A 25,792-nucleotide genomic window follows, 5' to 3' on the forward strand; every position below is an offset into this window, starting at 1 on the left:
TGAGTCTTGTTAGTGGCGCCTTCTCTGGAACGATCTGAAGTTTTTATTCCATTTCCAGTGAGCGCTGCCACGGGGTAACAGTGGTAACATTTATTGGCAGCCTGAATTCGTTGTCGGGGAAGCATTTCGAACAAAGATTTTACATACTATATCCAACAAAACCGAATAAAAAAGTGATCGGATTACTGGAGAATATTCACTGAATATTGTCAGCAATCGAGGAGGTAGGCCATTGGATATTAACGAACATATTATTGATCAATTGCAGAAGAATTATTTGAATTTGTCAATATTGAGGGGCTAACTATTTCGAGGTGGATGTCAACGAAGGCAATTACCTGGTGTCACCTGCCGGAATTAAAAAGAAACGATTCGCTACCTTTTTATATGCTTCGACGATGAGCTTTTTTTTATCAAAAAATTGCGTGCTGGATTTACAATTAATGGGCAAAAATGGGATGAAGTTATAATTGCGAAGCCTCCAGCCGGTAAACCATGAGGTATTATCATTTCTTTTTTATTCCATTAAATTTTGCTATTCTCTTTTCATTACAACTCATCTATCGCGGGATTTTCATAAGTGCACAAAGTGTATAGGCGAGTTCAAATACTGATTTTAAATTCAAGATACGCACGTTGACTGAAGATTGATTCAACGATACGCAACTAATTTACACCGAATAAGCGGTAAATTACAACTCTGTCTTGTGAGTTTATAACGATAGTATCAATCTATTTTTCGTACTGCATCGTCTGTATCTGATGCCGGCAGAATGTATCCTTTGCAAACAACGGTTAGGTATAGCATTTTAACGAAAAAACTCAAACATGAGTCTGAACAGGTGTAACAATGCGTTGATATTCTATTAATATTTTCGTCAAAGGAACGGGTTTGAGAATAATCGAGAGAAATGTTGAACATAATCCTCATCGTCTTAAAGAACAATTTCATAAGAATAGCGTTCAAAAAAGTCCCGTTTGTATTCAAAATTGTTTTATTAAAGCGGAACGGACAATGAATTGCCAACAAATATCGTAGCATCATGAAAAAGTTTCTCCAGTTAACTAGCAAAACGTGTCAATCACTTCATACGTTTGCACAATTTCGACTGGTATAATTTATACCTACAATAATCTGCCCGGCAAAAGAATAGCAACTTCGTCGACATCTATTATAAAACATACCGATATACGTAAATCTATTAATCAAACAATCAGAAAACAATCTCTGATCGTAATCGTAGATTCATCAATCTTCGTATTTACGGAACTAAAATTACGGAAATCCTGCGGCGTAGATGAGTGCGGCTATTCGCGTAGATACGAAGTAAAAATATCCAGACTTGTGTAAAATCACATAGAGCTGCGAGATCTGCGAGTTTGCTTTCGCAGTTCCCATCGAGGTTTATCCCGCTCTTTGCATGAGTTTATACGTATTTCCAGTAGGCGTATGCGTTGGCGTAGTGCATGGCGCATATGTATACCTATACGATGATGGTTGACGATCCGCACGGAGCAAGCCAGCGACTTTAAGTACGATAACGGCTTTACAACGGGCGGGGCGACGCGCTGTCTGCGCCGTCGAACGCAGAAGGAGCCCAACGGGCAATGCAACCGAACAGGCTGGCAGCCAGGGAAATGGGCGAATGGCCAGCAGCAGGCTAGGTTGTTACAGGTACAGAAGAGACTCACAGGCAAACCCGAAGTCGAAGGAAGGCAGCCGAACGACCGAACTCCCCGGTCTCCGGGGCAGCCTCCGCACCGCGCTGAACGATCAGCCAGCCTGCAGGGCCAGTCAGGGCCAACGCTGGTTCTCGCGTTAATATATTTATTCCCCGAGGGCATATACATACCTACGCGCCAGCTGGTGCTCGCCAGGGATACCTTCGTACTTTTAACTTTTAGGTCAACCATAATTATACTTGACTATACGCGCCTATACAACGAAGAGAAAAATAGAATTATTATAATTCACAAACAAAAATACACTCACATGTGTGTACCTCTGATGCAGGGGCATTATTCTGTCGACTTGATCAGGGACTTGAAACCCGACTTGGAATTTTTTCATCCTTCTGAATGTCTTCGGCTGTGAAAAAAAATACGAGTTTAATTTTTTTTTCATTCATCTTGCGGAAGTACAAATCTTCGGGCTGTTCCAATGACGCTACGCATTTCATACGAATTAAACAGACAGTACGCGACAAATTATTTCTAACTTGATTAGATGTATTAGACTGTAATTGTCAGAGACCTCTAATAAATCAATAATTTTCCCTTTATTTTTCAACTCGGTAGATGATAACAAATGTACTGGTCACGTTAAAATAATAATTCGTCGGTACAGTGGATGATTAACTTCGGATAACTATTTTTTTTAAATTCGTATACCGGAATCAATCAGTCGCGTGTCGAATATCGTGCGATACGAAAATTTATCTACACACATTTGAATGGTCGCGTCAAGGCTTGTGTTATTTTCCAGCGATAATGATTTCATTCGAAGAATTGAAAACTAATGGCGATACAAACGGATTCTCCTGGCGTATGATGCGGGTCAAAGCGCGTCACGTGGAATTTATGGGATAATAACATTCGAGTAATATCCACTTTCATGTCTCGCACTAAATACACGGCTGTATGATATCATGTGCAGTACAAGTCGCATGTTTACGTAACTCTTGTATAAAAAGTGACCCGCTGATAACCTGCACCGCGACTCCAGATTTATACTCACGCGCTCGATGCAAACTTGGAGAGTATGGTATAATAACGATACACGACATTTTTTAGAAATGAATTGGTCACACGGAGGGTTCATAGATTTCGCCAATGTTTTTACCATATTACACCTAAGATAATAATCGTGAAGAATTTACGATAAATAAAGGCTCTTCAAGTTGTAAACACACATGAATTGCTCTCCCCCTTTGATAAAATTTAATTTTAAGGCGTAGTTAATTCCGAAAACTTCTCTCTTGAATTTTTCGAAAAATATATTATATATACCTATGCACTTCGCCGGCTGTTTCGTTTCCGATATTGTTTATTATCTCTCGAAATTTATGGTTCGCATATCTCTTCGAGCCGTATAACTTGTGATCTTATATAAGATCTCTTAAAATAATACTTTCGTGTACTTGATCCTTTCCCATTCTGCAGCGCACTCCATATACATTAGTCTCTCTCTTTTTTTTGTTCAAGCCGAGAAATTCCTCAACATTTAGCATCGGGGCTCTATACCTACACCGCGATATGAATCAGCAGCTACAACGCCAGAAGGTTGTGTACCAGGAGTGGCCGATAATTACAGACCGTTTGCGTTGCACTGCAGGGACGATTTTCCAACATGAAACTCCATCAGGTATAAGTTTCGCGTGTAACGTCCAACAGCAGCTATGCATTACACCGGCATTAGTCAGATTCCAGGACAGACATTCGGACGCGCTTCGAAAAGCGACCTCCGCGCGTGACCGTCAAGAATTTAAACGGTCGTCCGCCGGTCTGAGAGTACCGCGACCAGTCCAGATGCAGTGACTGGGCCAATTTGCACGCGTCGGTAATGTTTGCCTTTAACTCCAGTCATTCAAAGAGTACACAGAGACCGGCCTCTGCAGGTTTTGCCTAAACTCTTATCCGGGACTCCTTATGACACGACGAGAAATCTGCCGGCATTACGCGTCAAAATATGTACATGTACGGTTCATGTTAATGACTTACAAAATATTCGTGTTGACCATTGTGCCCGGGAATTTCTTCGGCAATAGTTTATTCTTTTGAGATTCCGTATATGATCGATGAAAAATGTTATATTCGGTGATGATTTCTGTTATTATACATGGCGGTTTTGTTTTATTTTGCATATAAAAATATACCTATTCAATACCGAATAAAAAGAATGTTGATTTTTGGCGAAAAATGAAATATTTTAAAAATCGTCGGTATGGTACTTTTCTTACGTATTTTGATCTCAGGAATCCGAATCTGAAAGAAAAATTGATCTATCTCTAAAAATGACCGAGTTATCGCCAATTTTCAGCTTTTTGGGGTCAAAAATAAAAAATTGATTTTTTAGTCTATCTTAATGTAATTTGAGCTCACGAATCCGAATCCGAAAGAAAAATTCATCTATCTGCAAAAATGAGCGAGTTATCCCCATTTTTTCGCGATTTTTGGCATAAATTTGAGGATATCTCGAAGGGAAAAAATCGTAGCTCAATTTGACTTCCGGATTCGTGTTCCTGAGGTCAAAATACATAAGAAAAGTGCCATACGATCAATTTTAAAAAATAAAAAATTTTGGTCAAAATTTGAAAAAATCGTAAGGGGTACCCCTTGGAAAAATCTCAAATTTTGGCCAAAAATTTTTATTTTTTAAAATTGATTGTATGGCACTTTTCTTATGTATTTTGACCTCAGGAACACGAATCCGGAAGTCAAATTAAGCTACGATTTTTTCCCTTCGAGATATCTTCATTTTTCCACTCCAAAAAGTATAAAATTGGCGATAACTCGAATAATTCTACAGATAGATCAATTTAACTTCCAGATTCGGATTCCTGGGATCAAAATACGTAAGATTAGCATATAAAATAAAATATTTTTTTTTGGTCGAAAATCGCCGAAATTCCAAGGGGTACCCCTTTGGATTTTTTCGATTTTTGGGCCAAAAATGAAGTATTTCAAAAATCAATCGCAGGACACTTTTCTAACGTATTTTGACCCCAGCAACACGAATCCGTTGATTAAATTGAGCTACGAATTTTTCCCATCGAGATATCTCAATTTTTCTGCTCCAAAAATTGAAAAATTGGCTATAACACGATTAATTTTATAGATAGATCAATTTGGCTCCTAGATTCGGATTTCTGAGGTCAAAATACATATGAAAAGCATAAAAAAAACCAGTACAAAAAAATATGGATTTTCGACCCCAAAATCGCAAAGACTCCAGGAACACGAATCCGCTGAGACCCCTCTAAACGTCGAAAATATCATGGAAAATTGGCCCGTTCGGCGTGGAATGCTCCGTCTAGTATATCCTCTGTTTATTTCTCGAGAGGAAATAATATCGACGATAGCAATATAACTAGACATTTATTTGTTACAGCCAGCTGCGGAAGAAAAATGTCTCTATAGTGTCCTATGGCGATCACGTGGTAGTCGTCGGCGTGGTTTGCGAATAAAGCGCGGACAGCTGGGTCTGAAGGAAGCGAAGAGCAGAACCGAGTGGGCAGAGTGGTTCTACGACCCGTTTTATAAAAGGCAAACTGGCTTGGAGGCGATCGGAATTCGGAAAGAGATTCAACGAGGATCTTGGAAGCTCGGGATGTCACAATTGCAGCTGGTCCTCGTGGATCTCCCGCGTCTGGTAGCCTTCACAAGAATTGACGGTCTCGCCGTTCAATTCTTCTCTACATTCCTAGGTACGTATTCAAACTTTTCAGGTTTCTTATCACTGCATGTATCGGTCAATCAGGCGGGTATGTAAGAAAAGTGTCGGAAAAAGTTGCGGAAAGTCCTTCTGCGCCACGCCCGCGTGAGAAACCGTGCAACCTGCAGCAGGAGGACGGATGCGGGTCGGTGGCCGCAGTATGAGTCAGGAGACGCGCAGCGGCGACGGCCATTTTCTAAAAAAATGCGCGACACGAAGCGTGAGAGTTGCAGGGAAACGGATGGGGGCGGTGAGGAGATTGCGGAGGTATGAAGAGGAACTGGAAAAGGATTCCACGCGGGATAGCGAATTCGGGCCACCCTCGAAGTCGCTATTTCTTTCATCTTTGCACCGCGCGTTCCTTCTAGGTATGTATTAAACGCCCTATTCCTACACTTTTTACTCGACGCTCTACGCCAGACGTATACCATGTATAACCACGCTGAAGTAGCCAAGATGGCACGCACTTTACAAGGGCGGCGATGATCGCGGATTACTGGAATAATATGCTTCCGGTCGACGACAAACTGACGTCATACACCTCCGCAGACGCTACGCCGACGTGGCTTCGACCGACGCACCGCGTGCTTCCTCGAATCATCATCTTCATATCTCGAGGTGTGCGTATGACTACGTTATACTTATACCACATTGCGAAGAATGAGCCACCGTTTCAATCAACACCTTTAACCTTGATCGTAGTGCAGGTCCATTGCGGACTAGTCTCTCATATGTTTCACGATTCGAAAGAACGTTATTCCTGGCGCTTAACCCACTCCGAAGAATATTTCGTTGCGATAAACGACATTTTTTTTTGCCGGCTAACTCATTACGACATTCTTGCAATTCAAACGAATCTGATTTTCCCCCCAAGTGCAGCGTGTACGTGTGATCGAACACTTTCATTGATTTGATGAAAAAATCTCGATGCATTCCGTACAGTTGCGTTCACACATAGGTGTGGTACCATCGCGATCTGTGGTTAAATTTGGAGCGATTTCTACAAACGTACGTACGTCGATAGGGAGGAATCTCATAAATTGCACCGCTGCCAGTTATTGGGCGGTCTGCATATTTTCGTCGATAATTTCGACGAGAGAGACACTTGACAAAAATGTAGCACAGAGCAAAAAGCGAAGAGAAAAAAAAAAACAAAAATCGAAAATAAGAGGAGGGAAAAATATAAAAAACAAAAAAAATACTTCGTTAAGACCGATGATTCAGAAGATTTTTTTCTCAAGGCGAGCCGTGGGACTCAGATGAGCGAGTTCCAAGGTGCAGGCGTATATTCTTTGAGCACGCGGGACACGAAGAGTAGTAAGCCGATTTCGAGAATGCCGCACGTTATAACTGGGTGGTCTTGACCAAGGCATCTTCTGGGAGACCCCTCAGAGACAGAGGCCCAAATTTACACTGTGCCATTACGGTCGGGCCGATTTTAAAATTTAATGCTATCCTTGTTTTAACGTTCGGCACCACCGCGCGCTCTGTAAATGGCTATACCCTATATACCTCTATGTAAGAAAGAATATCAGCGACCGCGTACACTATACGTCTACATTAATATGTGCTAGCGGCAATTCCACCTATATATATACATATATATATATGAATACGAATTATTATCATCATTATGTTTATCCGTATATATATATTTCTTCTGCCCAAGATGGAACACTGTAAATTACATATAATGTGATTATATAAAATCTCATATACCTAGCTTGCCAGTTCTGTGAAATATTCTTATAGTCGCTAATATTTGAAAGTCGTTTATTAGCAAAAATTCTTACGCCAAATTGATAGCCAACATGCCGCCGCGCCGATGGAGTATATAATATAATCGTCATATAGCGGTGATCGTTTTTACCTTGACAGAAAGGAGAGAAAAAAAATTCGAAAAACTATAAAAAGAAATCAAATATACGTTATACGAGTGCTTTGACATGTCTATAAATTATGCGGCAATGGATTAGTTTTTTTTTATTTATTCATCCTTTTTTTTCATATTATTGATTATAATAATAAAATAATTTACTCGTGACCCGAAGGCGTCGCTTAGTCTACACGTACGTAGGTACGTCGTACACAGTGGGTATAATTTAAGCATTCTCTTACCACTTCTTACTTCGTTTAACATACTGATAAGGTTGATTTCATCTTTCACGATGTGTATAATGTACATAGATACAAGTATAGTTCACACACGACACACCCACCTGCACCTGCTCGTGCATACATAAGTAAGTAGGTATACACACATATATATATATATATATAAGCTGGTACTAATTACCGAGGTATATATACATATCTACTTGCGAATAATGAAATCTGTGAAAATTCCGATAACAACTAATGGTTCGTATACCTATACACTTACTGACCGTGTCTTAAGTATATAAAGGGGCGTTAAGAAATATTACCTGGGCTATCCATTGCCGTATCTCTTCTTCTTCATTATCAGGGCTCGGCGTTTTGGGGCTGGTGGTTTCTTTAAGTGGAGAAAGTTGTACTTTTAAAGATTAGTTTTACGTCAAAATTCGGCAGAAAAAAAAAAAAATAAATAAAGATAAAAAAAACTTCATCGACCGGGTTCCAGAGATAATATTGTAGGGGTAGAAAAACGGTTTCATTGTTTCTCTCTATTATATACCTTTTTTTTTTTTTTTTTCTTTCGTTTTTATTGCTGTCGTGAATTGTATACCTCACAGCAGCATGAAAATAATCTTCAGCCCCTGACCCTGACGTAGATAAATTTCCTAGCTATTTTCCAAACGGTATTCGAAGACACCGATCGATGAAACATCTCTCGTATTTCATAGACGACTGAGAAACGTGCGCGATCGATTGTATACCTATATCTGTACGGACTACGTTTTCTATAGTCCGTAACTACTGGGCTTGAACAATTTCTATTTGTATATACTATACACATAAGTGCTTACATGTACGTGGCTACTTTACTTGAAACACCTACTTGTCAGAGCTAAAGTACATACCTATATTTACTAATTATCATTCGATTTTTTTAAACGCTTTTTATAGTTACGCAAATATTACATGTACTTGAGTAGAGAGCTTTTTACGATTCCGCGTTGGTATGCAACTTGTACACATACGTCGTGTACGCAGTAACAGTTACAGCTGCACGTACAGCAGCAGAAACTGACGTATGTACATACACCTGTATTGTATATTTTATCCTGGAGTACAATTGCCCAATTGAAACGCGCCTTATGCGGGCTTCGCTCACGTTACTGCAGTTTTGATAGATTGCCGTCGGATTGTCATTTTAATGATAAATTCGACACGACAGAAGTAAATTATCATGCAGATGCGTTCAATTTTATGTATATACAATTTTTGGAATAATTTCGTCGATTTTATACCGCGCGATGAAGTCACGAAAAAATTACAGTTGCGTTGAGACGTATTTCAAAGAATATATTATCCCTACATGCTCGTACGATTTATTTCATTCGGATTACGCTGATTTTTGCAACTCGCGAGGATACAGTAGTGCGAATGTTGTACGTAGAGATAGTCTATCTGTTTCTCCGGAGATGCGAAAGAGAGAAGAAAAAGAAGAAAAAAAGGATCCTATTCCGTCGAGCATGTGCAGTATATACCGGTCATTATAGTCTGGAGAGGCGAAACAAAAGAAGAATAAGAATAAGAAGAACGATAACTGCAGCAGGAAGGAATGAAAATAAATGAAATATGAAGAGCTGGTTATAAAGGCGGGGGGGCCGTTATTTTTACTGGAAATCAATTTGCACTCGCCAGACTGCGCGACGCCCAGCGTTATGGCTCGTTATATAGTTGGTAAATTTTAGGTTTCGACAATCTAGACATACGGTTAGATCTGCGTGACTCGGGTTACGAGGATTATACAAGTCTAACACGATCCGAGCGAGACCGTACGCCGTATAATATAATACCTCGGTTTGGCGGATCGCGATGGATTAAAAATTCAACAAATTAACATTTATTAACATTTGTATTGAAATAAACAACATCTGGAGAGGCGCATAAACGTCTTGTTTTAGCCGATGATCCCTACCTCCGCAAAACCCGACGATCGTAGCTGAGCTGTAACATATAATAAATTCCTTTCAATCGATTCGGAGAACCTCGCGACGCGGACGTCTTCCGTACACGACGCCATCTTAACCTCCCCCTGCAGCGCGCGATGGCCATACACGACTTACAGAAGTGTATACTTGTATACATATACAAAAGATTTAACAAACGAATATTTATTTACTCATCTATGTGGGTACAGGTATACGCGTACAGCTATATAAATATCCGCAAAATGTATTTATTATACATGTGCATAGTTTTAAATATTATATACTACACGCGGGTTCGCCAATCGATTTCCAGAGAACTCCCTCTTCTTTCCGCCCCTCTCTCTCTCTCTCTCTCTCTAGTTCCTCTTTGATTTTTTCGTTGCTTCCCATGCGAAAAACAAACCCGGGAACGTGTACACATACGTATACGTACAATACTACAGCCTCGAAGCTTCTTTAACTTCAACGTCGTGGGTGGTTTACTAATACCAGAGAGTTAAGAATGAGAAATGAAGTTAAATAGGTAGGCATATACTTTACGTATATATAATTCTACCGCGATGTTTCTCCTGCAGCGGTGCCACGGTGTCTGTGCCCGTTCCTAAGCTTGCTCGTACATTTTTCTGTATACATACGTGTATAATAATGCATGTAATATACGCGACATAATTCTTGCGCATACAACGCGGACACAATACGGTGCGATAGAAGAGAAAAAAGGCGAAAATTAGCCAGAGGATGTTAGACATTGATAACTCAGTAATTTTTGGTTGCAAATTTCGGATTATTACAATTTCCTTCTCCGCGCGTATATGCAGTATAGCGGATAGTTGTGCAGCACGTTACGTGACGAAGTCTTGACACTTAATAGCGGTAAATTGATGGCTATGTTAATTGTAGGCACTTTGGGATAAGCGGTAGACGAATTACTCTACTCAAAGATCGCAGATTGAAGATTTCTTGTGCGTAGGGATTGTTCGAAACCTATACTTTATGAATCGTTATAAGTCGTTTCACGCTGCAGAAGTTATACGCACGCGGCAGCGACGGTTGATTATACGCGTACGTATATACCGCCGCCTCTGATGCGCCCCGCGTGTACTTTATACAGCCAAAGAAGAAGAGGCGAGCGTAATGGCGTGCAAACACTCTTCGTTATACCCATGTATAGCCCGAGAATTCTCCGTCACATGCGCTTATCCATCCAAGATTCTCATATCACCTGCGTAAAATTAAAAGACATACGAAGATCTCGCACGTCTAAGCTTCGACAAAGACATCTCAATAACTCGACCGATATCATCGGGTGGTTGATCGATACGAGCGTATCCGCGACGAGTCAATCCCATCAGATTTATTACACCTGCGTACGGACGGGATTCGCTAATTCTTACGGAAGACCGCGGGATCGCAGAACCGTAGAGACCATCGAACCGCGTACAAGAAATGGTGAATTACGCGAGGTATGAGAGGAAGGTTGAGAGGATCCGCGAATCGATTCTGTGCTATACGATATCGGAGATGTGAGATTGCAGCGTGTCCTCGAAGCGTCCCTCCCCGGGTCGCGACACTAACGTTGACCAACGTGATTCGAGCTATCGCGTCACACCTGTACGCGTTCGGATGTAAAAGAGCGGAACGCTCGCTTCTTATACCGTGTACACGAGTCGAAAGTCCCTCGACTTCGCGCGCACTTTTCACAAATATACCTATAAACACATAGACACAATACGAATGCGTTATATATATACGCGCGCGATGCGTATATATAATACGCGAGGACATGCGCGCCATGCTGTCTGCCCACTTCTCCCACTTGCTAATTCACCGTTTAAACCATTTCCGGTTGGACCTCAATCGTATTTAGTGATTTCTGGGGAAAACCCACGCTTTGCAACCGTACCGCCGACTGGATCAGATCCCATCGGATAACGAGCGGGGCCACGTTTACGAATTTTTTTCATTATTTTACCGACCCTGCATCGTTGCAGGACCGGGGAACGAATAAATTCTCCATCGCAGAACAAACAATGCTCCGAAAACGTGCTCCGTAATCCAGACGGGACTCGAAGAATGTTGATTAATTACCACGAGAAGCGCTGCGCGAGGGGGCCGGTCCCATTTATATAGTAGGTGTTTTTTTTTCACTCCTCTCATTCATTCACTAAATAGAAATGAAAAGTTCAATACTTACCACATCTACGATTCGCATTACGTATCGAGAGCCTCGTTTTTGCCGCAATACATTTACATCGAACGTGTTCGATCGAATCGTCATTGCGTACAGTACGCATATACGTATACGTGTACGTAGCCGATTTTTACCCAAAGAATTATTATTCAGTGGTGAAAATAGCGGAGATTATTGCGTCATAGTTAAATTTTAATTAATTTGGCATAAAACTGGTAAGAGAATTCGGTTTTCATGGTGAATATAATATTCCATATACTACACGTGCATACATCGGCGTAGAGGGGGAAGGAATATGGCGCTGAGAAACAAGGTAGGCTATCGTGTCGGTTGCGCCCCGCCCTGACCGCAGGGTCGTCGTAATTACCGGGTGGTCCCATTCGGTACCCCATAAATATTATTCTAAGACAGCCAGTTGTTTCCTCGCGGAGAAACATTCGCGGATTATACGGGAAACCGAATATATATATTCATCGTGCGTCGGAAATATTCGATTTTTATTCGACGACGCGTTATTCTACCCCCCCCCGGAGAGATCGCTAAGTTTTTTTTTTCTACAATCGCAGGTGTGATTCTCATCCGCGGACGACGGAAAACTTCGAACATTTCGAAACGAAATTATCTCGAGGGGATCGGAATCGGAGTGGCGCTTTTCTTCTTCGAGCAAAAAAGTGTAGCGAACGAGAAGAATGGTGAGAAAATTTGACGAAAATACGAACAGGCCTTCCCCCCGCACATTTTTTTCAACCAAAAAATTTCACCCTTCCGTCGTCATTCCGCGGGGTTTTCGAACGTACGGAGGGAGAGGGGTCCTTTTCGCTCGGAAAACGCGCGGTCGTAACGGAGAACGTCGATATTTTCAGTCAGGAAATAACAACGCCGCGGTGATCCGGAGTTGGAAATCGCGGCGGGTCCGCGCGCGCGGTATCGTCGCGCGGTGAAAAGAGGGCGGTCGAGTGGCGACTCGGGGGCCCTCGTTGGTTTCGGCCCTGACCAATCCTCAGCGACTGAACTCACTGGTTAGCCTGCTCGGATCGGATCGGGATCGGTGCCGCTCGTACTCGCCACTCACCCTCCGCCGCACCGTTCGCTGTCGTTCACCGACGTTCGCCGTATGCTCGCGGCCACAGTGACGGTCAAACTGTTGAACGCAACACTTCGTGCAATCCCGCAAGTGTGTAACAACGCGTGTTGTATATCTTATATATATATACATATATATATATATATTTGTGTGAAAACCTGCCAGGCCAGATTCTGTTTCGAATTGATACAGAAATTTGTGTAACTTACACACGCCTATGTGAATAAGTATGGAAATATGAATATATACGTATAAAAACGGGTGCAATACGGATGGAAAGTGGCAACTGGATATATATATATACACTTTGTTATTTTTGTTTTTTCACTCAGTCTTACATCTAGCGCGGGACTTGACGAAATATCTGTGTGTATAACGATACGTGGTACTTCGCAGTGACTTCCGCAGGATACGTTGCAAAATTTACGTACGACACAACAATTGTTGAGGAGAAAAAATATCGAAAAAGTAAATCGACGATAAGTGACGAAGGATAGTGTGTCTGCACAGTCAGTAGCTAATCCTGTTGCTGCTGCTGCTGCTGCTGTTGCTGCACCTGTAAAATATTAAAATCCGCCGAGTAGATTTTCTATCGGAGTTATATAGTGCGTTGTGAATGGTATATGGTGAGTGGTGGTGCCAAGTGCAAAGAGAGTGCGATTGCGTACAGTGCATGGGACTCGCTGCGATGCCGTGGTCGTTAAAACTACGGACTTACGGGTAGCTCGGTGAGTTCTTTTTACCTCCTTAGTTTTATTTTTACTCTCCTCGTCGGCTGGTGATCCTCAAAAGATTTTCACTCGCTGTTCGCAACCGCATTACTTTTTATTTACCCCTGCAGTACCGCGTACGATATACCTGCATCCCGTTCCGCGGACGCGCGCACCTTCGGATCGCAAACGACGGATCGAATATTACGCGTATCTATGTCGCGCGTACCTATATCCCAAGGAGAGAGAAATACCGTCCACTTTTAATGCCGTCTCAACTTCTCCGCGGCCGTATAGGCCGACAACAGGCGCAACCTAACGAGCTACCGATGCCCAGGTTCTTCTTCGTCGTCCGCTTTTATATATACATACGTATACGCGCCTGCCGCGAGGACCAGATATCCCGAAGATTTGTTTTTTTATCAGTCACCGCAAACCATGAGTACGCGAACGCTATACGTCGGCTTTCGGAATCATCCGCGACGTGTGTACTTTTTTTTTTCGAAAAGGTTTCGTCGCGTAGAATCACGTTCGTAAGTTTCGACGGGACTTGAGAACAGTAGGTATGTGTGCATAGGGTAGTTTTATCTTTCGTCGTCCTCCGGCTATACCTTCTTGCGTCAAATAATTCATATACCTGTGCGGCGGCGGCGGCGGTTGTAACGCGTTAATCCGCTTTCGACTACGGGGGTAAAAACTGCTACCGCTTGTTAAATACAGTCGAGTCATCGATGTTAATCCGGAAGCGATTGACATTCGAGTTCCAGGGGCTGTATCCAAGGACCTACCGATTTCCGTGTTATCCCCGCATCCCTTTCGTGTTCCTCGTATCCGATAAACGATAACCATCGGCTCATGCACGCGCACGCGGACGATCGGAGGTGGCGGTGTATTTTTACCCGCGCGAGAGAATAGAAACCGATTTCCGATCGTGTCCGTTCTTCTTTAACCGCCAGCTCGGGTGAACAACACCGCGGGATTCGATCGTACGCAATAACGAATTCGACTGGGCGTAAATCGGTGGCGATCGCGCGATTGAAATCGAGGGGGGCGCGAGCCCCCTCTCGGTTCGATAAAAGGTCTCGTCATCCGGAGTCGGAGGGCGACGGGGGCCCCGGGTCGGTGAAAAAACTAACCGCCGGTCGTCGTGCTCCTGGAGCATGGAAGGCAGCGGCGCGCCCCCGCACACTCGCACTCTTCGAGATCCTGCCCACGAGATTATAAAGACTATGAGAGCGCCAGCAGACAGCTTGGCTAGAGCTCCGGCAGCCTCACTGTCTCCGACTCACAACCTCGATCTCGCCGCGTTCCTACGCCGCATCCCTCCTTTCCGTCCGAAACGTGAGAAATTCTCCATTTTTATCCCTGTCCCTATCGCGTCGAGTCGCGCGGCTCGATATTCACCTGTTATTTTCACAGCGGGGTTTGCACTTCGCGATAGCCGATCGACGATCGAAATTATCCGCGAAGTGATGCAGGGAATTTCCGTGCGATGTACGCAGGTTGGTTCGAAGAGGTGTGGTACGCAAAAATCGGGTGTCGCGGTGTCGCAATAATCGCGACGACGGAGTTTTCTGATCTTTTGGTTAAATCGACGATTGTAACGGCGACAAAGGTTACGAAGCCGAGTATGGGCGAGCGGTTCACCTTTCTATGAAAAATCAAAAAAGCATCCGCGCGCAGCGACGATAATATGATCGTGCGAGAGAAAGCTGGTCGCGCGCGCACAGGTGTCGCCGTGGGACCCTGGTCAAGCGGTTCGTACGAGCGAGGCTCGTCTTCCATTTGCCCAGAGGCTGTATCGTGGATAGATGTGTACGCACATGAATTCACTGTACATTAGGCGCACACAGGCGCACGTACACACCTACGAATGGACGTACGACGTTGTGTGTGCGTGAGCGGGGGGCAGGGGGGGGGGGGGGCCCTCAGGCATGAAAACATTACATTACTATTCCGTGCCAACAACAAAGTTATCTTCTGGAGTTTTCCTCCTCCCGTTGTTCGAACGTACGTTAAATACGAACGAGGGACGTCTGTACGCGGTACAACCGTACGTAACGCGTTTAAAGAGACAGAGAGAGAGAGAGAAAAAAAAACGATAATAATCAAATAAATAAATAAATTTACTCTTGCTTTCCTTGAGGCGTACTTCTACTTGAGCGGTATGAGAGGAAGAAACGTTACGGGAGCGCGACTCGTTCGATACGGCATTCCATCCCGACGACTATCCACGCACGTTCCCTAATATCCGTTCGTTCGGGTGGTCGGTGTTATCAGTTTTGCCATTTTGTCGAACACTCGAGAGAGAGACATCGAACGCCGTGTGATTTTCGGGGTTTTTTTCATCACGGCGTCGTTGGTCGCGCTCGAAAATGAAAAAATCGTTCCCAATCGGAAGGGGAGCTCCTCTCCCCTTCCGCGGGTCTTCGGCGTTCGGATTTCGGTCGGCGACAGCGATAGCGATCGAAGGCTCTCGGGGAGTACGCGCGGAGGCGATCGGTTGCGTTTTGTAACGGGTGAAATATTATTTATTTATTTATTTATTTTTTTATTTTTTTTTTTGTTGCAGGAGAGGCCGTGTCAGTGACTGTAGTCACGATGCACATGTCGCTGCTGCTGAGATTGGTGTTAGCGGCAGTAGGTGTGCTGCTGGCGGGCGTTTGTTGTTGTGCGGCGGGTGCCGCCGATACGGTGGAAGAAGAAGTCGTGGGAGCCGGAGACCGCGAGCAAGCCATCGCCGGTGTCGAGGCTAGCCTCCTTTCCCTTCTGGGCTTTTCGAAGAGACCCAGACCGTTGGGACCTTCTCACGTGCCCGAGTCACTTAAGAAATTGTATCTTCGACAGAGCGCCAGCGGAATGGCCGATATAGCGAGGCCTGGGATCCACGCCAGATCGTCGAACACCGTTCGATCCTTCGCTCACGTAGGTCAGTATTCGTCGTACTAACGATACGAGGAGACCGAGACCGAGCCCCCCCCCCCCCCCGTCGAGACTCGTTGGTACGAGTACGAAACCACCTTCGCACCGACGAACGATGAATTTCCGGCGTCGAATTCGCGCGGGTATTCTCTTCTTTTGAGCCGCCTCTCGTATCGTACGTCGCGGCTAAGGCGTTCGTCGGGATAACTGTAAAGATGCAGTCGAAGCTGCACGTTGTTACGCCACATCGACCACAAAGTCGATGGCACGTCTCCGCGCTCCGATACTACCGTATATTATAATACGTGCGATGTACTCAACGTGCAGTAATTACACGATTTTACGCCACCATCTTTTATTCGTTCGCTTATTTATTGAAGTTGGTATCTTTTGGCATTCCGCGTGACGTGACGTGACGTGACGCGTAGGGTATACGAGAATCGTACGTCGTGCGACAAGTGAAACGATAAGGTCGAATAAATTTTTCTCTTATTTCTCGGTCACCGTACCCCCGTTGGGCGTTACAATGGAATTGGGCGGGTGCGGGAAAACGATGAAAAATAAATCCCGTCCAAGGGGAAAAACAACATCGCGGTACGATTAAGTGCTCCACTTAGGGTCGTTCCGCATCACCGCGCACGATCATTGTCACGGTTTGTTGGACTCCGTCGGTTAGGGGGCCCTTTGTACCCCTCGGGAAATCCATCGGCATAATAGTTCCCTCCACGGTTCAAATAATTTCCGACGGGGGGTCCTCCTTTCGGTTTTCGTTTACACCGCGTTATTGTATACATTCGACTCGATCGCTCGCTATTTCGCGACTTTTTACTGTACTGCGTGTACAGTTGACGTGTTTCGCTTGCGCAACTCCTGCACGATCCCTTCGCAACGGCTGAGTTGCGTCGGGAGAATTTCTCCTGACGTCGGATCGCAGGTACGGCGTCAGGTCCGCACGTACGCATACGGCCGGCCGCGCGATAATCGAATCGGTGTAAAAATAGACGGCTCCACGACTACACCGAGCGGTACATTTACCCAAATAGTTTTCAACAATGAAATCATCGAACGGAGGGTATTGAAATAGAACGCGTCAATTCTCGTCACGCCGTCCGCACTGCAGGTTTATTGAAACCACTCGGGTGAGCGAAGCCCCTTCCGGGGCGCCGTTGTCACCGCTTGACGCGTTCAAAGAGCACCTTGCCCCTATTAGGGTGAAATATGGGCGTATCCGTGACATTGACATAGCACTGATGCGCCCCGCTTCAACGAGGAACAATAAAACCGTGCCGAAGGCGAGGACGGGGAGTGCCGAGGGGTGGTATCAGTTACAAAGCCTCTTCGTCGCCGGCAGTGAACGTTCGTTCGTTCGTTCGTTCGTTCGTTCATCCGTCCGTGTTCGGCCTGCGGTACGATTAGCAGTGACTCCGCCATTGGCGTAGAAACGGTCTGCGGAAGCGAAAAATTTCGCGAGACGATCGCCGATGTTGGGTTTCGTCGGTCGCACCCGACCCCCGGAGACGGGATAATTATCCGCGAACGGTTACGACGACGAGAAAATACAATACGGTTGAAAAAATTGCGGAGGATGCAGTCGCGCTGTGTACGGAGGATCGCGCTCGATCCGAGTGCCACGCATCTCAACTGGATGGAATCCGTACGGGTAAACATGTTTACCGAGGCCTGGCCGCCGTCGCCGTGAAGTCTCGCGGAACTTAATTCGCTAGAATTTCTACGGGCGCCGCGGCCGGATACCCCGACTCTGCTGTCTTTTGCCGAAGATTAAACTCACGTTACGCGCGACAGCGGCGAAACGGTACGTACGTACGTACTTACGTACGTACGGTAGCGTCGCGACGACGGACCTCGCCGCTGCCGCGCGCGCGCGCCAGTTCATTTTATATCCACATCGCGCGAAGTGAGGCCCCGCGCGACTCAACTTGAATATATATTCCGGTCTTTAAGTTCCTCGAGCTCTCGGGTTCACGGACGGACGGGTTGTTACGACTGATCAGCTCTTGTCTTCCCGCAAACTAGACTTGAGGAATTTTAATTGTCGTATTCGATTCGACAAGCTTCTCGGAAAATTTAACACCGTCCCTTTATCTTCTTCTCATCGTTCTCTTTCTCCTCCCCTTCTTCCTCCTTCTCCTTCTTCTTCTTCTTCTTCTTCTTGCTCGCCTCTTTCTTCTCCTTCAACTCCCGCTACCGATTCTCGAGTTTCGACGTAAACTAATATACATATACGTGTGCACTCGTACGCGCATACATTCAACATTTCTCGGGGATCTCAAAAAATTGTTATTCTTTTTTCTTTTTTTCGATCGAACGTCTCGGTATAGGGGTAAAAGGTTCGCGTGCGGTACCGTAACAATTTACCGACAATCGTGAGTCACGTTTCGAGGTGAGGATTACTTTAGTCGAGGGAACATACCATATACGCCGCAGGGTGAGCGACGTGTATCGGGGCGAAACGTGGAAATTGATCGGCTACAATGTTCGGTTCGAAATCCGCTGCAAATATAATACCCAAGCGTACGAGTTTTGAAATGGATCTGTATGTTCGCTATGTACGATATGTACTACACGTACGAATATACAAGCATATGATCGCACAACAGGAAACGCGTAGCGATAGAAAGCTAGGCCTGTTCTTTCACTCCGGTTGATTATATTTTTGTCGGTGGTTTATCGCATTGAGGAGATGTAGGATTTCGCGTGAAAGAAAAAAAATAATTTGGATACACACATACGACGTATATATACGTGTTCGTAAGTAAAGATGATTTTTGTTGCGGAAGCAAGCAAACTGCTGTGCGCCGCGCCGGTAAATAGAACTGGTTTTTATTTTATGCTATACTTATAACGTACCTACGTTGCGAGATGTATTCGGGATTTGAGTTTTAAAAATTCCTCGACTTTTATTGTGTGAGTATAGAAACGTAAGAAAATACGAAATTCCTGGGTGTGTGTGTGTGTTTAATACATGTGCCACGTGACACGTGTATAAGTATATTCTTGTAGCGGAACGACCACCGGGTGCAGCCCGCGGAGAATTGAGTCGTCGTGAATTAATGGATTCGAGGTTATCGGGGACACGAATCTACCCATTGTGAACTCTCGGAGATTTCGGGCGACAGATCTACTCGGATGTCTCTTGAAACAAGAATAAAAACACAGAATTTCGAACCGCGGTGATCTAGCCCCCGACCGTACACCGTTTTTTCTTCATTTTTCTCGGTTATCTTGCGCCGGACAACTTCGATGCGTCGTAACGCTGCTGTGAATTTTGTATTCCGCGTCACGATCAACCGAAAAGCGAACAAATGAAAAAAAAAAACACAATTCACATCCTCGTACGATGTGTTCCGCACATTCGCGCAAATATATGTATATATTATAAATAAATGCGTGTCTATAGTTTTTGAGAACGAAGCAGTCGATTAGATTGTGAAAGACAATGTCCCCAGGTGTTAGTGACCTACGATACCGCTAATTGTTTAGTAATTCGAATTTATTATCTGATCCTTACTTTGTCCCGAGGAAGGATTATGGGGTTATACATATACACACACCTATTGTTAAAACTCATTAAACCTTTATAGCTGCATTCCTCCATATCCCTCTGTCGATTTACCTATTTTACTGCCTTACGCTCTCCCTCTACAATAATACACGGTGTACGCCTAATTCTTCCGTAGTTTTCCCTATCCGGTTTTAAATAATGATAATAAACTTTCGAACGACGATGGGTTTAAAACCTGAAATCGGCCTTCTTTTCACTATTGAATATAATATATTTCGGAAAAATTTTACGTACGTATGATGTTTTTTATTTTTTCATATTTTTTTTCATTTTTTTCATTTATTTATTTATTTTTTTTTTCATCTAAACATGCCTCACTTCCGAAAACTTTTTGTAATCGGGTGTATTTTTCAACTCCGTGGGAACGCGCCTCGTGCTTCTATACGATGTTGAGACACGTGTCACTTATTTTATATCAGCTCCACGTGTGCCTTCCACGAATTCATTAGATTCCCAACTACTCTTAATTGATTCAGTGTTGTACCATTTTATACGTCTTTGTCACAAATTAGCTTCATTCCATGAAAGTATATTCGGTTGAAAAAAATTCTTCTGGCCTTTTGCCTCACGAATTAGTTGCGGGTATACGGTACAACTCGCACATCCTTGTGATCTCATTCGCTGGTAGTTATTTTTTTTCCCCTCCGTGTTCACTTTTTTCTCGTAAATTTATACGTTTGGATATATTAAGTACTAAAAATCGTGCGTTGCACGCGTTAACGTGATTCACACCGCGGACCCATATTAGCGGGGGCATAATTCTCGTTCATGAAAACGAAGAGAAACAAAACAAAAATTCGGTTACCATCCGCACGCACGTGAAAATTCCTACGAAGACAGCAGCTGCGGTGTTGATATGATTTTCGCACAATCGACAGTCACGACGTGTATTTCATTATACGATTGCCCTGAATAACGATCGGATTTTATTTCCTCCGAATTTCGTAAGACGGTTAATCAACACGAGTCGGATCTTTCCGATGACTGACTCGAATTTGCCAAACGCGATTTGGTTGTTCGAAGATTCTGTAGGTTTACAACATATAACTGTACAAAATACCCAACTCGGCTGCCCTCTTTCGTTTTCTATATACGTACACCGTAACTTTACGTCCGCTGCAATGACAGATTAATTCATTCTATCCTATGCTAAGGTATACGTCCAATTATGGAATATGTCGATTACGGGGGATTTTTTGTAATATCGACAGGTTGCCCGCGTGATATCCTTGACCGGCCTAAGCGTCGAAAAATGGAATACATCGAATTAAGTTTGGCGATACGAGACGATGCGAATACAACACGCGTAACGCGGCCTCGTAACGATATAATACCTAATTTGTCTTCGTATTTTCTATTTTTCAGAGAGTAAGATCGATGAGAAATTTCAAAGTCCTCACAGATTTCGGCTTTCGTTTGACCTGAGCAGCGTCCCGTTACAAGAGACGTTGCACGCCGCTGAGCTCAGCCTATCCCGTGTCGCTTTAACCGAATCGGACGAAGAAGACGAAGCGTCTAGGTATCAGCGTATCCTTGTTCACGACATAGTTCTCCCGGGCGTTCGAGGACGCAGTAAGCCGATCCTAAGATTGGTGGACAGTAAGTTAGTCGACACGAAATCGAACTCTTCGGTACCTTTGGACGTCCACCCCGCGGTCGAAAGGTGGATACAAAACCCTTCGCAAAATTACGGCCTCCTCGTCGAGGTGATGGGCGCGAAACGGAGAAAAAATGAGCACGTACGCTTGAGACGGAGCGCGGGAGAGGACGAGGAATCTTGGACGGCGAATAGGCCGTTTCTGTTCACCTACACGGACGATGGAAGAAATGAGATGTCGTCGGCCGAACAAATATTGGAAAGACGCGCGAGGAGAGCGACGTTGAGAAAGAATCGTAGAAAAAATGGACGCGAGAATTGCCGACGGCATCCACTTTACGTAGATTTCGTCGACGTTGGATGGAACGATTGGATCGTTGCACCGCCAGGTTACGACGCATTCTACTGTCACGGCGATTGTCCATTCCCCCTCGCCGATCATTTGAATTCGACGAATCACGCGATCGTGCAAACCCTCGTTTATTCGACGAATCCAAACATTGTGCCAAAGGCATGCTGCGTACCGACAGCTCTGAGTTCGATATCGATGCTCTACCTCGACGAGGAGAACAAAGTGGTGCTAAAAAATTATCAAGATATGGCTGTACTGGGTTGCGGATGTCGCTGATGCCAAAATACGAGAATATACGAAAATAGCGTACACTCGAGCCTCCACGGATATCGCGTAGCGTCGACGATCGAATCGACCGGAAGTCCGGAGGATGACCAGAGGAAAAGATTTTTCAATCGATCTTGGAAAATAACGCCTTATACATTACCAACTTTGACCCGCTTCCGTTGGACCTTCTTGCAGTCTCACCCTTACCTACCCGAGTTAAACCCCTGAGGGGACAGGGATCCCGAGATTCTACCCCGAGCGATCGCACAGGAGGAGGATCGAAGAGTCGAGTCGATAGCTTCTTTCTCGATGCTTCCATATGAGTGAGACAGCGCGTTTGTGACGCTGCCGCATTCTCTACAGTTTCAGTAATCAACAAAACCGGGCGGCCTATCCAACCACGGGATCCACAAGTTACGGCGGATGCTGCTGCTGCTGCTGCTGCTGCTGCTGCCGTTGATGCTCTTGCTCTTGCCGTTGCTGCTCTTGCTGCTGCTGCTGCTGCTGCTGCTGCTGCTGCCACCGCGTGCGTGATAGGCAAGCCAAACCTCCTTGGATATAGCTATACGTGTCATTTATTAATAAGGCTGTAGAGAAAACCGGTATAGATTTATAAATATATAAGCAACCGCAGGTGCTATTTGTTCCGAGGTAACTCAGCGCGAAGCGCAGATGATATACGAATATATATATATATATATACATATATATTTATGTTCCCATAATACGTGTCGATGAAAGAAAATAAGTGAAAAGAGAAGATAAAGATAAGAGGAGGATTTTCCCGTGAGCATGCATATTTTTCAACGATACGATATTTTCCTTATTGAAAAAAGTCGTCGAAAATGGTATAACCGCGGCACAGTGGGCGGGGGGAGGGGAAGAGAAAGAGGCGGAGGGGGGGGGGGGACGCAAGATAAACCCATACACACTGACTTCCAAACTGTTTGTATGCATACATGTATGTATACCTATACTACATCGTCGAGTAGCTTCGTGGCCGGCAAGTTTTATTATTATTATAACTTTTTTCATTCCTTATTTTTAATTTATTTTCACGATTTATCAAAGATCGAAAAACGTGTTGAGCCACCTGTACCGCCCATACGTATACCTACACGTATAGTATACGTATATTCGATGAACGGCAAATCTTCCTCAGATCTCCACGATCTCTGACCTCTAAATAATAACCGCGCGGTGTAGCTATGATAACCGATTGCTTGCTACCGAGTTTAATTTTATCGATCGATGGGTATACGTTATAAATAATATACTAATATGCGGTGTATTATCTGTCGTCGATTGAAAGGGAACTTCAAAGAATGTATGTATATAACGTTGAAGAATAACGAGAGAAGAACAAGAGATTGAAGATAATGAATAATTTTCATTTATTCGAGAATCAGAATGAAAAGAAAATGTCGTCGCTACGCACAGGACACACACATACACGCGCGCACACACCTCTCTTCTTCAAGAATGCGCGTCAGTCAGTATTGCGTCATTGATAGTCAACAACTTTTAATATATCGCGTAAGAGTGAAATCGGTAATTTTCCAACACTGCAGCTGCTGCTGCTGCTACTCGTTGCTGCGGCATGCCACGCAGGATCGCATCCAGGTGTGTCGCGCACGCCGGTATTATATCCTAAACACATGCACACGTACATATACTCGTATTAATATAAGTCCACCGCGTGACATTTCATACCTTTATACCTAATACATGCAGGACGCGACAAACTGTACGTATATATATATATATTTATATATATAAGTTATAGGATATAAAGTAGATAAATTGTACATAAATATAGACACATAGACATCTTGTATAAGAATATCTAAGCCGGGAGTGGGCCAAAAGGGAGCGAGTTGAAGCAGCAAGTGGTAATATAAGTGGGGACCTGCAAGAGTGAAAGAGTGAAAAGTACGAGTATCGCGGGGAATGTGAGGAAGCTTTGAGAGGAGGGGAACACGGATCTTTGAGGATCTCAAAGATATTTTTTTTTTCTTTTATTCTTTTTTTTTGCATGTAATTTTTTTTTTTTTTTCATCAAGACGGCTCCTGACAAGCGAGCTGAGACTGCATTTAGGCTTAGTCACAGGTGGCACTCGAAGCTATCTTGTGTGTTTAAACGTACCCCATTTATAGATGTGAGTAATGTATTTATGTGATCGCATACCACGAATGAATATTTAAACATAAACTGTACCTGCTTAAGGATTACTATTTATTTTTACAAACAGCTGAATTAAAGCATGTGTAAATTTGTACAGAACAAAAAAAAAAATAATAACTTTGTTTATAATTATCATAGTATGTTATATATAGGTATATAGATATGTATACATATTTATAAATTATATACGTATATATAAATATATAACATACGTTTAGTTTTAATTTCATACATATATGGTGTACATATATGTGTATACATATATGTATATGTGTGTAATTAGGTTGATGTGTAAAATGTGTGAATATAGTTATAATTATGTAAACTTTGTAAATATCGTGTTTGTAAAGTATCATTTTATTATCATAATTATTATCCCGATTATCCTTATTATTATTATTATTATTATTATTATTATTATTATTATTATTATTATTATTATTATTATTATTATTATTATTATTATTATTATTATTATTATTATTATTATTATTATTATTATTATTATTATTATTATTATTATTATTATTATTATTATTATTATTACTATTACTATTATTATCATCATTATCATTATTATCCTTACCTTTATCTTTATAATTATTATATTTATAGTTAAAAATTGTAGATTACTTATCCGTTGAATAGATATATATTATATGTGTATATCATATAGTTCACAAATTATGTACACTTCATTGATACAAGGCGTGTAAATAGTGAATAAATAACGAAATTAGTAATCAAGTTGACGCAATTCATTACAAATATCACGAATTTTTGGAAAAAAGAAAATTCAAGTTTTAGATGTGATATGTTTGATTTCATTGGAAGCAATAGGTTGTAATTATCGTTGTTGTTATTATTGTTATTGTTATTATTATTATAATCGGGGAATCAACGATTTCCAGAATTTTACTCATACATACGTGTTGTCGTATTATCTTCAACAAATCCAAAGCCTCTGGGTAGAGTAACATTTTTCGGATACACGCGGAGTAAAGATTATCGATCGGAAGAATTTTCAAAAACTCTTGATCCGAAGGTCAAGTTAGTAGAGATTGTCAATTGGCATAACATAAACCGATTCCGTACAATTGTCTTTCAGGGTAATGAGCTGGAGATGTCGAAACACGTAATCCTCGGTCCATAAATATTTTAGTCACTGGAATTGAGAGGGTCCGAATATACATATGTACATATAAGGTATAAGGATATACTATAAAACGGTGAGAATTTTTTATTTCTTTCATCTGAAATGTTGCGCCTGCGATGTTTGTACAATTTTGTGTCTGCCTGACAAATGTATATCCGTATTTGACCGTTCAAATATCTCACCTACCCTCTAAACTCTTTTGTTCACGTTTTTAAATACGAAGTCTCAAACA

General features: G+C 43.1%; 1 protein-coding gene across 6 annotated transcripts; it reads left to right on the top strand.

Annotated features, from left to right (window-relative positions):
• The first annotated feature begins 83 nt into the window (after window positions 1-83).
• On the top strand, window positions 84-22,964 carry LOC105692261 (protein decapentaplegic). 6 transcript variants are annotated; one of them, XM_048649179.1, is made up of 6 exons: window positions 84-224; window positions 315-500; window positions 3,205-3,364; window positions 5,111-5,426; window positions 16,071-16,427; window positions 21,369-22,704. In XM_048649179.1, the coding sequence occupies exons 3-6, from the start codon at window positions 3,350-3,352 to the stop codon at window positions 22,226-22,228; spliced, it is 1,548 nt and encodes a 515-aa protein (XP_048505136.1). In that variant the 5' UTR covers window positions 84-224; window positions 315-500; window positions 3,205-3,349; the 3' UTR covers window positions 22,229-22,704.
• Window positions 22,965-25,792: the final 2,828 nt, after the last annotated feature.

The sequence above is a fragment of the Athalia rosae genome, chromosome 2, assembly GCF_917208135.1.
Source record: "Athalia rosae chromosome 2, iyAthRosa1.1, whole genome shotgun sequence".
Lineage (NCBI taxonomy): Eukaryota > Metazoa > Arthropoda > Insecta > Hymenoptera > Athaliidae > Athalia > Athalia rosae.

Coding starts and splice junctions, on each gene's coding strand:
- LOC105692261 (XM_048649179.1), top strand. Junction 5,427..16,070: donor ATTCTTCTCTACATTCCTAG/GTACGTATTCAA, acceptor TTTTTGTTGCAG/GAGAGGCCGTGTCAGTGACT. Junction 16,428..21,368: donor TCGATCCTTCGCTCACGTAG/GTCAGTATTCGT, acceptor TCTATTTTTCAG/AGAGTAAGATCGATGAGAAA.